Source organism: Marmota marmota, unplaced genomic scaffold, assembly GCF_001458135.2.
Source record: "Marmota marmota marmota unplaced genomic scaffold, marMar, whole genome shotgun sequence".
Taxonomy (NCBI): domain Eukaryota; kingdom Metazoa; phylum Chordata; class Mammalia; order Rodentia; family Sciuridae; genus Marmota; species Marmota marmota.
The window spans coordinates 438,339-458,224 of NW_026000245.1; the positions used below are offsets into that span (position 1 = coordinate 438,339).

Sequence of the window (19,886 nt, forward strand, 5' to 3'; positions counted from 1 at the left end):
AGAGTTCACTCTCCATGTCTTTGAAGGTACATAAAACAACTCCATAGGAATGGAAAGACAAAGACAGGGAGGTTTTCAGAAATAATCAGATTTATATGTGTGTATGAAAATCTGTAGGTATGAACATACACAGTTTTTTTCCTTTTCGCTTTTCCATGTCTTCTTTTTCCCTGAAATACTTTTATTCACTCTATTCTCCATTTATATGGCATCTACTTAAGCTGCAGGTTCCCAGTTAAACATATCTTTTTTGTGTGTGTGTGAGCCATTCCCAGACTTTGGGCCAGGTTAGGTCCCATTCCTATGTGTTCTATCAACATAGTATGCTCACAGCATTGTATTCATTCCTTGGGGGCAAGGATATTTCCTTGTCTTCTTCAATCCTTTGATCTCAGCTCATAAGTTTCTACCCCATGAATCCACAGGATTCTGAGTTGTCTTTATTTTCTCTCCACCTTTTCTGGCCAAAGCCCAGAGAATCTTTTAGTCTGGGAGGGGTTGAGAAATCTTCTCTTCTTACACTTCCTGCTTTTTTCCAAATGTTTTGTCTTTGCTGAGGCCTAAGTTTTTGAAACCCAAAAGCAAAGAATTAATCCCTTTGTTCTCTGAATTCTGCTCTTTCAATCCCTCTGCCAACGCGATGGCAGATGGAATGGCAGAGAAGGAAAGGGTATAGGAATGTGTATGTGGGGGAGGGAGCCAATCAAATGTTATCTCAACTGTCAGTCTGCCTCACATTTATAGCCAGCACTTGACCAAAGGGTAACTGACATCTATTCTCCATGACTTCTGTGGTGGATACTGTGCTGCACTGCCCAGATTCCTACCCTGTGTCTCAAGATTTTATTCTTCCTGAACCTAGAAATTTTGCCTGAGGATTTCTCTTAGGAGAAGAGAGCTGCCTTGCCCAGTTTTAAGTGTCTTCCCTTAGGCATGTCACATTCAGAGTAAAGGTTGGCCCCTTGCCTTTACCTAATCCCAGGTGTTGGCTAACATCTCAAGACTACATCACAGAACTTTTTTCTTTTTGATACCACCCCATATTCTTCTTGACCCTATTCAACTTCCTTCCCCTCCCCAATAAGTGCTGATCCCAGGAAAAGTCCCTAGTAAACTTTCTGCACAGAAATTTCTACCTAAGAGACAACTCCTGTCCTTCAACAGCCACCTTTAGATTCCATATGTCTATATTTTATCCACCTATCTCTCAGATCCAGAAATCTAAAAATGGTGGGAGGTATTAGGTTGCTTAGAGACTTCCCTCCAAAAGTCATGTGGGAAAAAAATTCTACCTGTTCTGTTAATTTTAGCATTAGGATACAGTCAATGGGGCTGTTATACTTGGAAGGATGAAGAAAATAGAGGGAACGGAAATATCACATTTGCTTATTTATAGGGAGAGAGAGAGAGAGAGAGAGAGAGAGAGAGAGAGAGAACACTTAAAACTAAGAAAAATGTTTAAGCAATTTGTAAGTATTGGTTTTAAGTATAAACTATGAAATTTTACAAAACTCCCTAAAAAATACAACTTGTCTAGAAGAGCAGAGCTGATGTTTGTTGTGCAAACTGTGAAATAACATATTCTAAGATTTTAATATCAGTTGCTTTTTCACTAGAAAATTGAAGAAAACAATCAAGCTGAAAGCCAGGTGTGTTAGTACATTCCTGTAGGCCCCATTACTCAGGAGGCTGAGGAAGGAGGATCACCTAAATACAGGAGCTTGAGACCAACTTCAGCAACTCAGCAAGACCCTTTCTCAAAAAAAAGTTCAAGTTGGAAAAAAAGAAATGGTAATGTTACTTTTTAGTGAGACTTGGATGGATTTTGGAAGTCATATAATCTAAAGTTGTGAACAGTGCCAGTATATCTCCTGTGAGTTATTTTGCTTTTGCTTAGAGCACACAATTTTATATTTCTAGTATTAATTTTATATTTCCCTGTTTTGAGACTTACTTAATAATCTTTGCCAAATATTAACTTGAGGTCCCATGCACTGCATTTAGTTTTCTTGTTCTTTGTGTTAATATTGATGCATTTACCTATCTTTTATTTAATTTTCCCCTGGGATCTATTACATTTAGTTAGGACAGAGTGTCTGAAGGTAGATGAATTGATTTACATTGGTTTGCCCTCAGATTCATACTACACTTAACACATGTTTATGATAGTTCAGAAGGTTCCCCCCCTTGCTGAATAACTACAAAAACAGAGGTGGACAGTGTCTGAGTAATGTAGTTTTAATAACTCCCTTGAGCATTGCTTTTTATGAATGATGCTACAAACAATGCATCTCTAATTTGTTTCCGTGTGTGTGTGTGTGTGTGTGTGTGTGTGCGCGCGCGCGCATGCGCATTTGGAGCAAGAGCTAGAATGTCCCCATTGCCATATAGTTTTTTTTTTATTTTATTTTGCCTTTTTATGAACAAAGTAGAATAATATATTCAAATACAGAAATTAAAACAAAGTTATAATGTCCACTCTGTGTTTCCTGTGTCCCAGGCCCCATGCAGAGTATTTTATACTCATTTGACTCATAACCTTGTAAGCTAGATTTTAAATACTCACGTTTTATAAATAAGAAATCTTAGGCTCAGGGAAATTTAAATAAATTGCTTAAATTCACATGGCTGGAAAATTACAGGTAATTTGATCTTCTTTAACCACTTTTTCAAGACTTAAAGATTTACACTTTGGGTCTCCACTGACTTCTCTAGAAACAGTCTCTCTGGCCTCAACTTTCCCTCTTTAACCCAATTGCATAACTCTTCTTTGTCTTCATGTAAACACACTTCACACACTCCTTCCTACTGCCAGATTTCTTCCCTCCTCCCAATCACCTCTCACTTCTCCTCACTGTCTCTCTCTTTTATCTCTCAGACCTTCCTAACTGGATGATGTGCTGCCAAATGAAATCACAGGAGGAAAAGATAAAGCATCTTGTCTTTCTCTTAAGCCTTTGCTCTCTTCAACTTCCTTGTCAGTGAGTGTTCAAGTTCTCCAGTTTCCTCAGGCAGGCCCATCTCTAAAAATAGCCCACCATGTGTACAGCACTGGGTGGCATTTCCTGGGATATGAGAATCTGAGCAAGAACAACTGGTAAGAAGAGACGGCCAAATTCTGCAAGTGAGCGTGGGGACGCCCTATACCTCTCCCACTACTGATGCTCAGACTTCCGCAGGAATTTATTCATAGTCACTCCCAGACACATATCAGAAGAAACTAGTGCATTTGTTTTCTCAGATGAGTGTGGCATGACTTATCATTGCTTCAAGGGCAAAAAGAAAAAGAGTTGTCATTGAGATAGAAATGTCATTTCAGGTTGGTGGGTCAACCATTCGTTGTTCCAACAAAGCAGAGATGTTTAATGAGGAGTAAATGTTCATTGAACGTCTTAAGAACTACATGTATAAAAAAATATATGTTTAGGGGGACTGGGGCTGTGGCTCAGTGGTAGAGCACTTGCTTAGCATGTGTGAGGTACTGGGTTTGATTCTCAGCACCGCATATAAATAAATGAATAAAATAAAGTCCATCAACAACTAAAAAAGGCTGGGGATGTGGCTCAAGCGGTAGCGCGCTCGCCTGGCATGTGTGCGGCCAGGGTTCGATCCTCAGCACCACATAAAAACAAAAATGTTGTGTCCGCCAAAAACTAAAAAATAAATAAATATTAAAAAATTAAAAAAAAAAACAACTAAAAAAATTAACATATATATATTTAAGGTCTGGGGAAATAGCTCAGTTGGTAGAGTCCTTGCATAAGGCCCTGGATTCAATCCCCAGCACCAAACACACACGCATATATATACACACACATATACACACACATACATATATATTTAAATAACTATAGCTATTTATTTACCTTATACTTCGCTTTTTATTTAAATTATAATTATTTACCTCATGATTATTTATAATTATTAAAATGTTAAAAATATAACAATCCATTGCATGTTATTGAAGGAAAATTTTCCCTCATACATAATATTTTGGGAGCCATTTTAAAAAGAACATTACATAAAAAAAAAAAAGACTTCCTTCCAGGTTATAGGTGAAAAATAAAACAATAAAGAGATACATAAGTCCATATTGTTCCCAGCTCACTCTTAGAATAAAATGATTTTTTCCACAATGAGCACTACTAATTTGTCATTTTCCTAATAATAGAAAAATACATTTTTTTCTAAATATTCCATTTAATACAAGGGGAAAAGTAAAATATTACACAAAATCTTTCACACTAAGAAAATCAAATTTCATGACAATCCTTTCATGCATACACTCAGGTCTAAGCCAATCAATTCATTTCCCTGTTCTAGGAATTCTGATATACAGCCAGTTGGGCCCAATGAGATGTGAGAAGAAACTAGCTAAAAGCTTCTTTCCTCAGGCTTAAGAACAGGCAGATGGAGGAAATTAGCTCCTTTTCTCCTGGCCATTGTCTCTGTAGGTGCCACTGTCAGAAAAATGGGTATAATCATCTTGCTACCAACCTCAGGAGAAAACAATTCAAAGAACTAAGCAAAGACCAGAGAATAAGAGAAAATGAACTGAATAAATACACTGAGGTGAGGCCACCTTAACTTTAGACTTCCAAGGTAGGAATCCATAAACTCTTTGATTGTTGAAGAATTGTAAGAGTCAGATTTCTTGGTACTTTTAGTTGAATGCATCCTAACACACACAGGTGGGATTTTTTGTTGTTTTTTATTGGCATAAAAAATTTGCTTAGGGGCTGGGGATGTGGCTCAAGCGGTAGCGCGCACACCTGGCATGCACGGGGTGCTGGGTTGGATCCTCAGTACCACATAAAAATAGAATGGAGATGTTGTCTCCACCGAAAACTAAAAAATAAATATTAAAAAATTCTCTCTCCCCCCCTCTCTATTTTTTTTTAATATTTATTTTTTAGTTTTCGCTGGACACAACATCTTTGTTTGTATGTGGTGCTGAGGATCGAACCCGGGCCACACACATACCAGGCGAGCGCACTACCGCTTGAGCCACATCCCCAGCACCCCCCCCCCTCTCTATTTTAAACAAAATTTGCTTAACATCTGGGTGGGATTAATCATGTATTTTTAGAAATAACTTCTGGGTTTACAACTTGCTTTAAAAACTATCCCCAATAAAGAAATGATAAATGAGGAAATAGGTATATTTACCCTGATTGAAAAACATTACACAAAATATACATGTCTCAACATCACATGGTACCCCATAAATACTTATATTTTTTGTTATGTTTCTATGTATCAGCTAAAAAATAAATTTAAATTTTGAAAAAATATCCCCAACATATAGATTACATATGTGGATTTCTAAATTTTATCTTTTTTTAATTTTAAGACTAACACAATATTTTTATAGATACTATGAGGTTATGTTTCAACCAATTTTACCCAAATGAATAATTATTTGTTCTACTTACTAATATGTCAATTAAATGTGCTAATTTCCCAAATAAACTATTCTCTCCCCTTTGACATGAAATATCACTCTTATCCTGCACTAAATTCTTGTTTATTCTGCAATATTTTTCAGTCTATTAATCAGTCTATTCCAAAGATAATACCCAATCATTTTTATTATGCTGACTTTATAGCATTTTAATATCTGGCAAGAATTATCATCATTATTTTTCATATTCCTATATTTCTTAGTAGTATAATCCAATTTTCTAAGACCATAGGTATTTTAATTGGAATTTCATTAAATACATATAACAATTTAGGCAGAATTGATATTTTTATAATTTTAAGATTTCTCATTCAAGAACTGGGTATGCGTTTCTGTATTTTTAGCTAATGACGTAGCCCTTTGATAAGATTTTATCATTCTCTTCCTATAGATCCTGCAAATTTTTTTATTACATTTACTTAAAAATATTTAAGTTCTTTGTACTACTATAAATATATGTATGTACAAATATATGTATATCTACATATACATATATATATATAGTTTTTTCTCAGCCGCACAACCAGCACGCTGGCTTCATACAAGAGATTTGTAGCATAGAAGTTAACTAGTGAGATCAAAATAAACACACAAGACTCAATTACCTTTTTCTTTCACCAGGTCTGAGATGGCCCTCCCTCTGGCTCCTGCCTCAAACCACCCGGTGGGGCAGCAAGGTTTACTCAGGACTAGCAGGAGAGAGAGAGAGAGCACGCCAGAGGATGGCCTTTTATTGGGGAACAAGAAATTCAGGGGAAAATTCCATCCAATGAAGGTCGAGGGGGACAGCATTCCAAGGTCAGGGTCAGTGATTGGTCTCAGGGTCAATGGTCAGTCACACCACCACACGGACAGGCTCTCGCACCTGGAGAGGGTGGGGATTAGTTCCGACACAGTTTAGCCAGAACGCTTCACACCCAATCAGGGAGGTGCCCAATCACATGTGAGAATGGCTTCCCACATTTTTCTATTTCTAATTCTATCTGATTAATTCTAGTAGAGAGCAACATATTTCTTAAGTGGGAATTACATATACAGGCATATTACGAAATTCTGATACAATAGTTCTAAATTGGAGTCTCCGGTGATGTTTGTTCTTGGTTTTTGCCTAAGTAGCATTTATTGTATTTAGGTGATTTCCTCCTATTCCTATTATTTATTAGGATTTTGGTAGGAATGACTGCTGGATTTAACCAAATGCCTTTTCATCATCTATTAATATGATTTTAAGCCATTACTAAACTGTTGTAATGGATTATGGTGTTGAAAGGAGTCTTGACATGAGGCCATCTTTGCATCTTAGCAATGTATGTGGATATATATCAGGTCATTGCTGATACACTGTCAAGTTTTATTTTCTAATTTTTTATCAAGAATTTTGCATCAGGGACGAGAGGTGGGAGGGAATGGGAGAGAAAAGGGGAATTGCATGGAAGATGGAAGGAGACCCTCATTGTTATACAAAATTACATATAAGAGGATGTGAGGGGAAAGGGAAAAAAGAGAGAGAAATGAATTACAGTAGATGGGGTAGAGAGAGAAGATGAGAGGGGAGGGGAGGGGGGATAGGAAGGGGATAGGAAAGGCAGCAGAATACAACAGACACTAGTATGGAAGTATGTATAAACGTGGATGTATAACCAATGTGATCCTGCAATCTGTACACGTGGTAAAAATAAGAATTCAAACCCACTTGAATCAAATGTATGAAATATGATATGTCAAGATCATTGTAATGTTTTGAGTAACCAATTTAAAAAAAGAATTTTGCATATATGTGTGTAAGAGGAAACTGGGCTGTTACTTTCTTTTCCTATTATTAGTATCTAACTTTAGTGTTAATATTATGCCAGATTTGTAATGTGTATTAACAAGCTCAACATTGTGTATGATTTGGAATAATTTTAAATGGCATTGGAATTATTTCTCAATAATCTTATGTGTGATTAAATGTATTTATTTTTGTTTACATAATGAAAGAGCTCCATAGTCAGCTCTTTTTAAAATTAATTAATTTATTTATTTGTTCAAATTTTTTATACATGACAGCAGAATGCATTTCAATTCACAGGACATATATGGAGCATAATTTTTCATTTCTCTGGTTGTACACAAAGTAGAGTCACACCATTCATGTCTTCATACATGTACCTAGGGTAATGATGTTCATCTCATTCCAACATCTTTCCTACCTCTCATGCCTCCTCCCTTCCTCTCCCTCCCCCTTGCCCTATCCAAAGTTGCTCCATTTCTCCCATGCTTTCCCCCACCCCGATTATGAATCAGCATCCACTTATCAGAGAAAACATTCGGCCTTTGGTTTTTTGCAATTGACTAACTTCAGTTAGAATGATCTTCTCCATCTCCATCCATTTACCTGCAAATGCCATAATTTTATTCTCATTTATTTCTGAGTAATATTTCATTGTATATATATATACCACAGTCTCTTTATCCATTCTTCTGTTGATGGGCATCTAGGTTAGTTTCACAATTTAGCTATCATGAATTGTGCTGCTATAAACATTGATGTGGCTGCATTATTGTAGTATGCTGATTTTAAGTCCTTTGGGTATAGACCAAGAAGTGGGATAGCTAGGTCAAATGGTGGTTCTATTCCAAGTTTCTAAGGAATCTCCATACTGCTTTCCAAATTGGTTGCACCAATTTGCAGTCCCACCAGCAATGTAAGTATGTGCCTTTTCCCCAACATCCTCACCAACACTTATTGTTGCTTATATTCTTAATAACTGCCATTCTGACTGAAGTGAGATGAAATATTAGTTTTGATTTGCATTTCTCTAATTGCTAGAGATGTTGAACATTATTTCATATATTTGTTGATTGATTGTATACCATCTTCTGAGAAGTGTCTGTTCAGTTCCTTAACCCATTTATTGGTTGGGTTATTTGTTGTTGTTGTTGTTGTTGTTTTTTTTTTTTTGGTGTTAAGTTTTTTGAGTTCTTTATATATCCTGGAGATTAGTGCTCTATCTGATGTGCGTGTGGTAAAAGTTTGCTCCCATTCTGAAGGCTCTCTCTTCACCTCACTGATTGTTTCTTTTGCTGAAAAGAAGCTTTTGGTTGGAATCCATCCCATTTATTGAGTCCTGATTTTATTTCTTGTGCTAAAGGAGTCTTATTAAGAAAGTAGGGGCCTAATTCAAAATAATGAAAATTTGGGCCTACTTTTTCTTCTATTGGGCTCAGAGTCTCTGGTCTATTTCCTAGATCCTTAGACCTTAGAGTTGAGTTTTGTTCATGGTGAGAGGAGATAGGGGCTTAATTTCATTTAACTGCATATGGATTTCCAGTTTTCCCAGCACTATTTATTGAAAAGGCCATTATAGGCAGCTCTTGATTGAAACTTAGAATATATGTATTCTAAAAATACTATAAATGGTCAATGTGGAAACAAAAATGAACATGTGAAGTTGAGATAAACAAAAATTAAAAGCAAATCAAGGGGCTGGGGTTGTGGCTCAGTGGTAGAATGCTTGCCTAACATGTGTGAGGCACTGGATTTAATTCTCAGCACCACATATAAATAAATAAATAAAGTAAAGGTCCATCAATGTCTAAAACAAATTTTTTTAAAAAAGCAAATCAATTCCTCATCTCCTACTCCATGATGATGGCTCAGGTTTGTGCTCTTCCACTCCCTTTTAGGAAACATACTTTCTTCTACTCTCATCTGCCCTTACTGGTTCTTCCTTTTTCACAAGATGTCTTGGCCAAAGTGCCTGTGGAGTGACTCACTCACACATAGCCATAGATTTTACTTAATTGCATCTTCTTTCTTCTTCACCTCTGGGCACTGACTAACCTGTGGTTTTTCTTGATACAAAGTTCCTGAAACTCTTGAGAGGAGAGGTTGCTCATTTTCTCATGCCCTGTGAGTCTCAGTGACAAGTTGTGGGGGTATAAAAATGTTCTGGATGCCTAAATTACCATCCTGAAATTCATGCCATACATCTGCCACTCTTTCACCTAACCTCATGGTCATTCCTTCATGATCCCCCTGCAGCAACTGAGCAGGTCCTACTGGCTCAGAATATTCTCTCTGGCTCTCTTTAGTAGCTTTGAGAATATGCAGTGCCCCATCAATCATCTGCCAAGTACCCACCTTAGAATTCCTTAACTTTTTTCCATCTCCATTACACCTCACCAACCATCCCCATGGATATATAAATCCTATCACTATAATGACTTACCCTTGAGCACTTCATGCCAGCCACTATTTTAAGAACTTTATGTGTTATAATTCATTTAGGTCATCACAAAGACCCTTTGGTGTAGGTTAAAATTTCCTATGAAGAGACTGAGATGCACACACACAAAAAAAATGTGACTAATTTGTTTGATGCCACATACCTAGTAAGGGGCAGAGTCCTCGTGAAATACAGCCAACTTACTCTTAAACACTGCATCATATTACTGTCTTTATATGAATTGCTCCTGTTTTTAGCCATTTACATACTCATACTCCTGATAAACTTGTCCTTCAATGCCACCAAAACACCCATTTCTTATAGAATCCTTTGTTCTCCCATCCTCCTGGCTTCACTTTCCTTCTCCGCATTCCAGTCACTTCAACTACCCTTTCCCAAATTTTCTTAATTGTCTAGAGTTCACCTCCTCATACAGTAACTTATTTTCTGAACTCTACCATATACACAACTATTCATTTTCCACCCCTTTCAGGATGGCAATCACTGCTACAGAAAATGACTGACGCTGTTCTGAATTCATGAGCTACAGACCCAGCTGGGCAGGTACCACTGCTTTGCAGTTTTTTTCTATCTAACAGGCTCTTTTCCATTCTGTTCAGTAACAATTGCTCTATAATTCTACTTCCTTCAACAATTGTTCGATAATTCTACCTTCTTCATTCTTCCCACTCATCTTCTCAGCAGAAGTTTTAATGTCTAATATCATAGAACATCATGAATAAACTTCAACTTCCTCCTTTTCTGTTTCCAAATTTTCCTATATTTTTCCTCCATGAGGAAAAAGTGTCTCCATTTTTCTCTAGGCCTCTTAACTTATGACCTTGAGTTTATTTTCTGTCTCTTTTGTCTTATATGCTCATTACAAATTGACATATCAATTTATGTTTTAGTTAATATCAGCTATGCTATGCTGAAGTAACAACCACCACCACCACCAAATGCAGTGGCTTAATTAAAAAAAAATTTTTAAACTTGATTCCCTCTACCAAATCCACTATGGATCTAGCTAACTCTTCAAGAAAACTATCTTTGTTGTTACTCATAAATTCTGGCAGCTGTGATCTTGTAGTTCCCCACGTCAGCAAGAAGTCCATTTGGTTCCCAGGACAGAAAAATAGAGGCTCTGGGAAATCACACTGGAGCTCTTCATGCCTCAGCCCAAAAGTTAACACATTAAATATCTGCCCACAATTTATTAGCCTGAACTATTCATTTTATTTGCTTAACATTGTCAGGGGGCTAGAAATGGAGATTTCTTTGTACATGAGAAGGAAGAATATGAAACAAATTTGAAGATCACGTAGAATAGTTTCTTTTACCTTAGGTATCTCTCTCTCTCTCTCCTCTCCTTCCCCAGTGTCTATTTGTCTGTCTGTCTCTTTCTCTCTCCCTCCTGAACTTTTTGCCTCTATCACCAATTCTGCTGAGTTTAGAACATCTTGAAAAGTGCCTTTCATAGAACCTGGCTCCACTCCACTTGCCTTTTTGCCCTCCCTTTTATACAAAATTGTCAAATCACCACAATCTTATTTCTACTCTCAGACCAAGTGTGTTCCCAGACCCTCGAAAAAAATGACTTAGGCATTTTCTCCCCTTCCTCATCATTTCATCTGTGTACCTTCTCTAACATTCCCCACATTCCAGCCACATTGCTCTGCTTGATGATACCCAGGTGCCCCATCGTTTCTTCTCAAATAAAAATATTTCTTCCTACAGTGTGCTTTCTATATCCCTGACCTCTGTAGCATCTCTGGTCACTTTTTTAATCCAGCCCAAATTTTATTTTCTTTCCATAACAGACAGAAAGAAAGCAATTTGTAAATAACTATTTTAACATATATCAATTTGTATCATCATTATTTGTGTGATTACTTCCACCTAAACTATGAGATCATTGAAAGAATAATTTTATCTTATTTATTATATACTCAACACCTTGCATCATAGTGCCTGATACATAGAAGGCTTTCAGTAAAATGTTTGTTGGATAGATGACTGAATAAACCAATGAACAGTAAAAGGTCAGAAAACTGATAATGGAGGGTGTGTGCTATGTTAGAGTACTAGGGTTTTAAAAAAAATTTTCAAATTTGTTTTGATTAGTTATATATGACAGTAGAATGTACTTTGATACATCGTATATAATGGAGTATAATTTCTCATTCTTCTGGTTGTACATGATGTAGAATCACACCAGTTGTATAGTTATATATGTACATAGGGTAATAATGTCTGATTCATTCTATTATCTTTCTTACCCCCATACCCCTTCTCCTCCCTTCACTCCCCTTTACCTAAAGTAACTTTATTCTTCCCTAACCGCTCCCATTGTGAATTAGCATCTGCATATCAGAGAAAACATTCTGCTTTTGGTTTTGGGGGATTGGCTTATTTTGCTTAGCATGATATTCTCCAGCTCTATCCATTTACTGGCAAATGCCATAATTTCATTCTTCCTTAAGGTTGAATAATATTCCATCCTATATATGTATATAGCACATTTTTTTTATCCATTCATCTGTTGAAGGGCACCTAGGTTAGTTCCATAGTTTAGCTATTGTGAATTGAGCTGCTATAAACATTGATGTGGCTTCATCAATGTAACATGCTGATTTTAAGTCCTTTGGGTATAAACTGAGAAGTGGGATAGTGGGGTCAAATGATACTGGGGTTTTTTTTAAAGAGAAAACTATTTATAATTATTAACATTTGAAGTTGGTAGCAGAGTAGCATGAAAGAAACAATTACTAATACTATTATAATAAGTTATTTATTTAACATTGAATACAAGATGGCACAAAAACACATGCTAAACAAACTACTATGCAAGGAGCTGAAATATGTTTCAATATTTGTAATACAGTGTCTTACAATAAAGGCCATTTAGCTCTGTCAAATCTGTGAAAGGTAAAAATTTATAGCATCCATAACATAGAAGTGAATTTTAATAAGCATGCGTGCGATGTTTTGAGTGAATTCCCTCAAATATATATTAATGCTGGAAAAGAGTTAGCTAATTAATAATAATAAAGTTAACCAAATGTTTAAAAAATGGTCATTTTAAATAAGCTGAGGAAGTTTATAATTATTCATCAGAGTTCTATAAATTTAAATGTGAATAGATAAGAAGGCTTGGGCTATGAATAAAGCTAAAATACTTAAACATTATTTCAACCATTAATGTTGGGTGTTTCCATAATGCTTTTTCACATGACAGTTCATTCTATCATTTGCATTAAATTGCAAGACAAAAATTATTATCTTCTAAGTCTTTCTTTCACTCTAAAATATATTGAAATAGACAAGGGGAACTTGGACAAATAAAACAATGTTTTATTCACTTACTTATCAAGTATTCATACCACATAAAATTTAGCCAGTGTGAACTTTGTTTTTATTAGAAAACATGTTTTTAAACTAGGAATCTTTTATCTCCTGTCCCCAAAATGGAGATTATAGATAGGTTTTCCTCATCCATAAGTAAGCTGGTCCACACTCTGGGACTGTTAGAAGGCAGTTGGAGAGGAGCCAGGGAGCATTCAGAAGGGGCTACTAAGCATGCAGACACCCAGCCAGGTGTCCTGAAATGAGAGTCAGAAACCAAAAGGAGCCGAGGTGCCCTGGGTGAACACAGGTACAGAAAAATCCAAAAGCCAGAGCCAAGGATCAAAGGCAATTGGGAGCCTAATAGACAGTCATTGAGGGGGAAAAAAGAGAAACAAGAGGAGTCCAGATAGCAAAGGTTGGTAACAAAAAAAAAAAAAAAAAAAAAAACAAGGAAAGCAAACACCCTGTTTGCAATGGATTTGTGCCAAAGGAGCTTTTCAGATAGCAAGAGTGCCTGTTCAGAATTCTGCTGGACATTTCATTCTGCTTATACTTCTGTTTATGTGTAATCTTTCCATCCCAGTGTGTTGATCCCAGGCCTTGAAGGCACAAAGAATGGCTTCTGACATTTTAACTTTTACAAACATTTTCTTTCTCTTTAAGAAAAGGTGCAAAGGTCTTAACATTTCAAAATCTAAAGGTAAAAATATGCAACTGAGATTTTTTTTTAATGAGGAACTCTTTAAAAAAATCCACAGAGCCTTTTTTCTGTATATGTTGTTTCATATTCCTTTCTACATTGTATGTATTTCTCCCACAGAGACAGTAGCCATAGGCTATTTAGTCATTCTTTATGCACTATTCCCTCTCATTATTAGTTAATTCATCTTTTACTAGTAGAAAAACATGGAAAGTATTCAAACCAACTTTTTGCCATTTTGTTTATTTTGTAAAAGATTTTGGTACATTAGGAGAACTCACATATAAATCTATACAACTAATGGTCATATCTTATAGATACTGATCTTGGCAAACTGAAACTTCCTATTTGTTTCCAGGAGGAAACTAGTACCAAGGAGTCTTCCATTGTAGAGATAAGCTTCAAGAGAATTCCCTCCCTAGATAACAAAGAAAAAATATCCCAGGTGAGAACTATAAATGTTTGGAGAGAAGTGCTTATCAGCTTTTCTGGGTGAAGTTGTCAAATTGAAGTTGCAATGAGAGATACCTTCATTGGGCATCTATTCTGTACTAGGAACTGTACTTGAACTCTTGTTTTAATGATCACCATAGGATTCTGATAATTAGGATTCTATCATTTACTACCAGTATGATTTTAAAAAAACAGAAGCTTGGGAAAATTTAAAAGTCTATCAAAGGAAAAAATTTCATGGAATTTTTGATTATAGTAAGTGATTATAGTAAGGTTGCAGAACATAAGATTAATATACAAAAATCAATTGCTTTCCTATATACCAATAGTGAAAAAGTAGAATTTGAAATTAAAAACACAATACCATTTACATTAGTACTGCCCCCTTAATGCTTGATTAAATCTAACAAAGTATGAACTTAAATTCTTGATTAAATCTAATAAAGTATGTACAAGATTTATATGAGGAAAACTACCAAACTTGGCTGAAAAAAATTTAAGAAGAGATAAATAATGGAGATATATTCTTTGTTCCATGGTTATGATCTCAATATTGTCAAAATGTCAGCTCTCCCCATTCAATCTATATATTCAAGTCAATCTCAGACAAAATTCCAGAAGTTCATTTGTGGATGTTGGTAAACTGATTCTAAAGTTTATATGGAGAATCACAACACAATGTTGAAGAACAAAGTTGGGATACTGAGACTACCAGACTCCAAAACTCACTACAGTAATCAAGATAGTATGGTATTGGTAAAAGATTGAACAAATAGATCAATGGACTAAAACAGAGAGTCTAGATATAAACTCATATAAATATGATCTTTGGTAAAGATGCAAAAGAAATGACAGCATTTTCAACAAATGGTACTGGATAAAGTACACATAATTATATAAAATAAATAATCTAGGCACAGAATCTACACTCCTAACAAATACTCAGTCAAAAATGGATTGTAGACAAAAACGTAAAATGCAAAACTATAAAACTCTTAGACTACAACATAAGAGAAAATCTAAATTTCCTCAGGATTTGGCAATGAGATTTTAGATATAACCCCAAAAGCACAAAACATGAAAGACAGAATTGATAAGCTGAACTTCATCAGAACTAAAATTTCTGCTCTGCAAAAGACACTTGTCAAGAGAATTTTAAAAATGTACACAGGGAAAAATATTTGCAAATGGCTAAAAACGGATTGTTATCTAATATATATAAAGAACTCCTAAAATTCAACAATAAGAAAATAACCTGATTAAAAATGAGCCAAAGCTTTTAACAAACACCTCACAAAGAAAGTTATACAGATAGCAAATAAGCATATGAAGAGATGCTCTGCATTGTATGTCATCAGGGAAGTATAAATTAAAACTGCAATGAATACTGCTGCACACATATTAGAATGGGCAAAATGCAGACTACCAATAATACCGATTGCTGGTGAGGATGTGCAGCAGCTGTAACTCTCATTCATTACAAAGGGGAATGCAAAATGATAGACACTTTAGAGAACAATTTGGGTATTTCTTATAAAACTAAATACACTCTTCTAAAGCACATTTCTTCATATTTACCAAAGATAATTGAGAACCATATCTACTTAAAAACCCACATGCAAGTGTTTAAAGCAGCTATATTTGTAATTGCCAAAATCTGGGAGCAACCAAAATGTCTATGAATAGGTAAATGGATAAATAAACTGTGAGAGATCATTAAAATGGAATATTGTTCAGCGTTAAAAAAGAAATGCACTATCAAGCCATGAAGAGACATGGAAGAACCTTAAATGCATATTGGTGAGATAAAGAAGCCATCTTAAAAGGCTGCATACTGTATGCTTCTAAGTATATGACATTCTAGAAAAGGCAGCATTACATAGACTGTAAAAAGATCAGTGGTTGCCAGGGACTGGGAGGGAGGAAGGGATGAATAAGAGGAGCAAAGACAATTCTTAGAACAGTGAAACTACTCTACATGATATTATAATGGTGGATACCTGTCATTATACATTTGTCCAAACCCATAGAATGCACAACACCAAGACTGAATCATAATATAAACTATAGACTTTGAGTGGTAATAATGTGTCAATATAGATTCATCAATTATAACAAATTTACCACTCTGGTAGGGGATGCTGATAATGTGGAAGACTAACACATGTGGTGGGGATGGGGGTATCTTTGTACTCCTGCTCAGCATTGCTGTGAACCTAAAACTGCTCTAAAAATAAAGTTTATATTTAAAAAAATGTTTAACAAAGGTACTGATGCTAGTGAATAGTGCAAACAGAAGTTAAACTTTGGCTCTAAAAGTCAGTTCTCATATTGGGCAAGGTAGACATTTACTCTAAGCTTCAGTTTTTTCAACAGTCAAGAAAAATAGAAATACTTGGTTATTAATTGAATGCAGATCTTGGCACATGCATACAGATTGAGCGTGAAATAACAGAAAATACCAGACAGCCTTTTCCAAAAGTAGAAAGTGCAGTGAACTCCAACCAATCTTCAGACAGTGGCACTATCTCTCTAAGAAGCATTAAGAAGTACTGGTTAGCCAGGTGTGATGGTACATACCTGTAATCCCAGCAGCCCAGGAGGCTGAAGCAGGAAGATGGTGAGTTCAAAGCCAGCCTCAGCAAAAGCTAGGTACTAAGCAACTCAGTGAGATCTGTCTCTAAATAAAATACAAAATAGGGTGGGGGATGTGGGTTAGTGGTTGACTGTCCCTGAGTTTAATCCCTAATAGAGAGAGAGAGAGGGAAAAAAAAGTATTGGTTAAAGGCATAAAGCATCCATTTTCTCATCAGTAATGTGGAAGACTCAAAAGGTTCTTGTGAGGAGTAAATGAGATGATGTGAGGGAAGTAGTCAGCTCAGAGTTTACACATAGCAGTCACTCAAATGTGTTATACATTATCAACACCATTATTATGCTCCTCAGCCCTTCTCCATTATATCAACTCTTGATTACAATCATAAGAGTCAATATAGCAGTTAAGGAAAGCACCAACAAAGAACTAGGATATTTTATTTATTGTATTAGTTTCATTTTTAATAACTTGTGGAAACCTCCACAAGTCTCAGTTTCACAGATGAGAAATTGTACACTGGTTCTTTCAGTAAAGAGCTATGCAGCTTAAATGGCACATCTCTCTGAAAATAGGTTTTAAAAATATAAAACTATTAGGTAACTGTAAAAGTTGCTCTTTAAAAATAATGGTTTGCTTATCCCCAATTACCTGGAGTATTTTACTTTGTAGGATCCACTCTTCTAAGTAGAGGCCACTGCAGATGGATGATGATTCTTAAAAATTGTGTCCAAAAAAAAAATTGTGTTCAAGTTTCTTAGATCTGAAAACATGATTGGCCAGATTTTTGAGGATCAACTCTTTGTTTAAAGGAGAAGGACTACCTCCAGGCTGAACACGGGAACTGAGAGTGTCCTATTTGGCTCCAATTCCCATTTTTAAACCTCATTGAACTGTGAATATCACAGAGTCTAAGAACACACATTTTTGATTTGTGAATAATTTGGGCCACATAAATTTCCCTAATAAAAACTGAAAACAAAAAGCTCAGTAACAATTCATCTCAGAAAGACTTTCTTTGCCTCTCTCTCTCTCTCTCTCTCTCTCTCTCTCTCTCATTAAAACAAGTTAAAGAGAAGTAATAGGCAAATGATTTGTCTGAAATATATTCAGATGCAATCTAGGCTTTGATTTTATAATTTGAATTGAGTCAATATGCCCAAAGTAAAACTAGAAAGAAGAGCATGAGGTATAATTCTAACATTGCTAGTACCATGGACCTCTGTATGTAAATCAAGCTATTGTTGAATTAAATGATCCATTGTTCAGGATTGTATGACCTGAAGTGAGAGTCCAGGTCATATTGTATATGTACAATCAATATTGAAATTTTATGGCTTTAATGAATAAGAAAAAGTGAAATATTTTACTATCTTCATCAAACTTTCAAAAGATCATACTTCTACTCATATTATTTATTATGATGATGATGCTTTTTATAAAGATCGAGTATGAATAATCTAAAAAAAGAAAGAAAAAGTAAGCTGTTCCAAAGGGCATAACATTTAGAAACAACATATGGTTCCTGTAGTCGAGAATAAGTTCCATACATCAGCCAAAGACATTCACAGAGAGATGAGAGATGAGGAAATAGGATCATGGGCAGGAGGGAAAAGCTTGCCATCTCTCTTTCCTCTGCTCTTCATCTTCTTTTTCTGGGTGAATATAATTTTCACTTTATACCAATTCTAGATGTAAAAAACAGACAATGTTGCCTCAAAATGCAAGGTCTTCTAATGTAATTCATTTTATTTAATATTATACTAAATTTTATTAAAATGGAAGGGTACATCATATCATAAAATGTAAATACTGCCTTAATTCATTCAATAGGCATACATTGGGTGTTTTTCTGCCAGGGCAAAGCCCTAAGTGACAGTACCTACTCTCTAATTCATTATCACAACCTAGTTTCGGGAGAGATGACAGACTGAACCTGGCTCCATTTTTAGTCTTGCTCCCCCTAATCTTTTTAGTAGCCAAAATAATTAGAAGATCACATTATATACCTGCTAAAAGTCCTTTAACAGCTTCCCTATTAGTAAAATAAACTCCAGACTGATTTCTTTGATACAGTCCTATATGATTTTGGCCCCTACCTTTCCATGTTAGCTCTTGCCAGCAGGGTCAACTGATCTTCATTCAGACTCTCACATCTGCCTAACTTCTTCCCATCTCAGGGATTTACACATGTCTCTGCCCTGGAACAACACACACACACACCTTTCTTATTTGTCAGTTTTCAACCTTCACGTCACCTCCTGGAGAGACTTTCCCTAAAACTCACATGTAAAATATGTCACTGCACATTTTTTTTTAATCCCTATTGTTTTATTCATCGTGTTTACTGCAGTTTGTAATCATGTCATTTACTTCTCCATTTTTATGTTTCTCCCACTAGATTATATGTTCTATGAGGGCAGTAATGATAAACAGTATGATATTTGTCTTAATAGATATGCAATAAGTATTGTTAAATAAACAAAAAAGTAAGAGCTGCAAGTCAGCATTTACACAAGCTCATGAAGGCTTAGTAATCAATCTAGATGTAGATTCTAGGAAAGGTTTGATGAGATCTTCCAACCTATGTGAAATAATCTGGCTTGGTAGGCCCTATGTTCCCAGGAGAATTTTCTTCACTGAGTTCAATGAAATGAAATTTAAAAAGAAGATACTTTGTGACTTCCATCCTATACCCTCTGAATACCTATAGAAGAAGCTGTGGCTCTGTGCAAGGAGTTTCAGATAGGCAGGGTGTATTTTATAGGAGGAGTAAATTGAAATTTTCTGTGACAAACGTTTTATAAGTAAGATCTAGAATCCAGGTTTCCTTCCAATTCCTTCCTGTCCCACTCCTACTACACTACTTCCTGAGAGTAGCAAATCATAGACAATTCACATTTTCCTAAGGACTTTCTCACAATATGTTCTTTGATTTTCAGGTAGGGCATCTTATGTATATCTAAGCAGGAGGAGGTATGGTATTTGCTTTTAAATTGTGAATATTCTTTTTAAGCACTTGGAATTGTATTAATTTTTATCAGCAAGATTATCTGTTTTAAAATCTCAGTGTCATTGTCAAGGACTGAACACACTGACCTCGAACCCCATGTACAT

At 35.6% G+C, this 19,886-nt stretch overlaps 1 protein-coding gene across 1 annotated transcript in view; it reads left to right on the plus strand.

Annotated features, from left to right (window-relative positions):
• Nucleotides 1–640: 640 nt before the first annotated feature.
• The window catches only part of LOC107159953 (pleckstrin homology domain interacting protein), a 198,935-nt gene continuing 179,689 nt past the window's right edge, over nucleotides 641–19,886 (plus strand). The window contains exon 1 of the mRNA XM_015506594.2: nucleotides 641–670. Within this exon, the coding sequence (XP_015362080.1) occupies nucleotides 641–670 (30 nt within the window). The remainder of the gene's footprint in view (nucleotides 671–19,886) is intronic.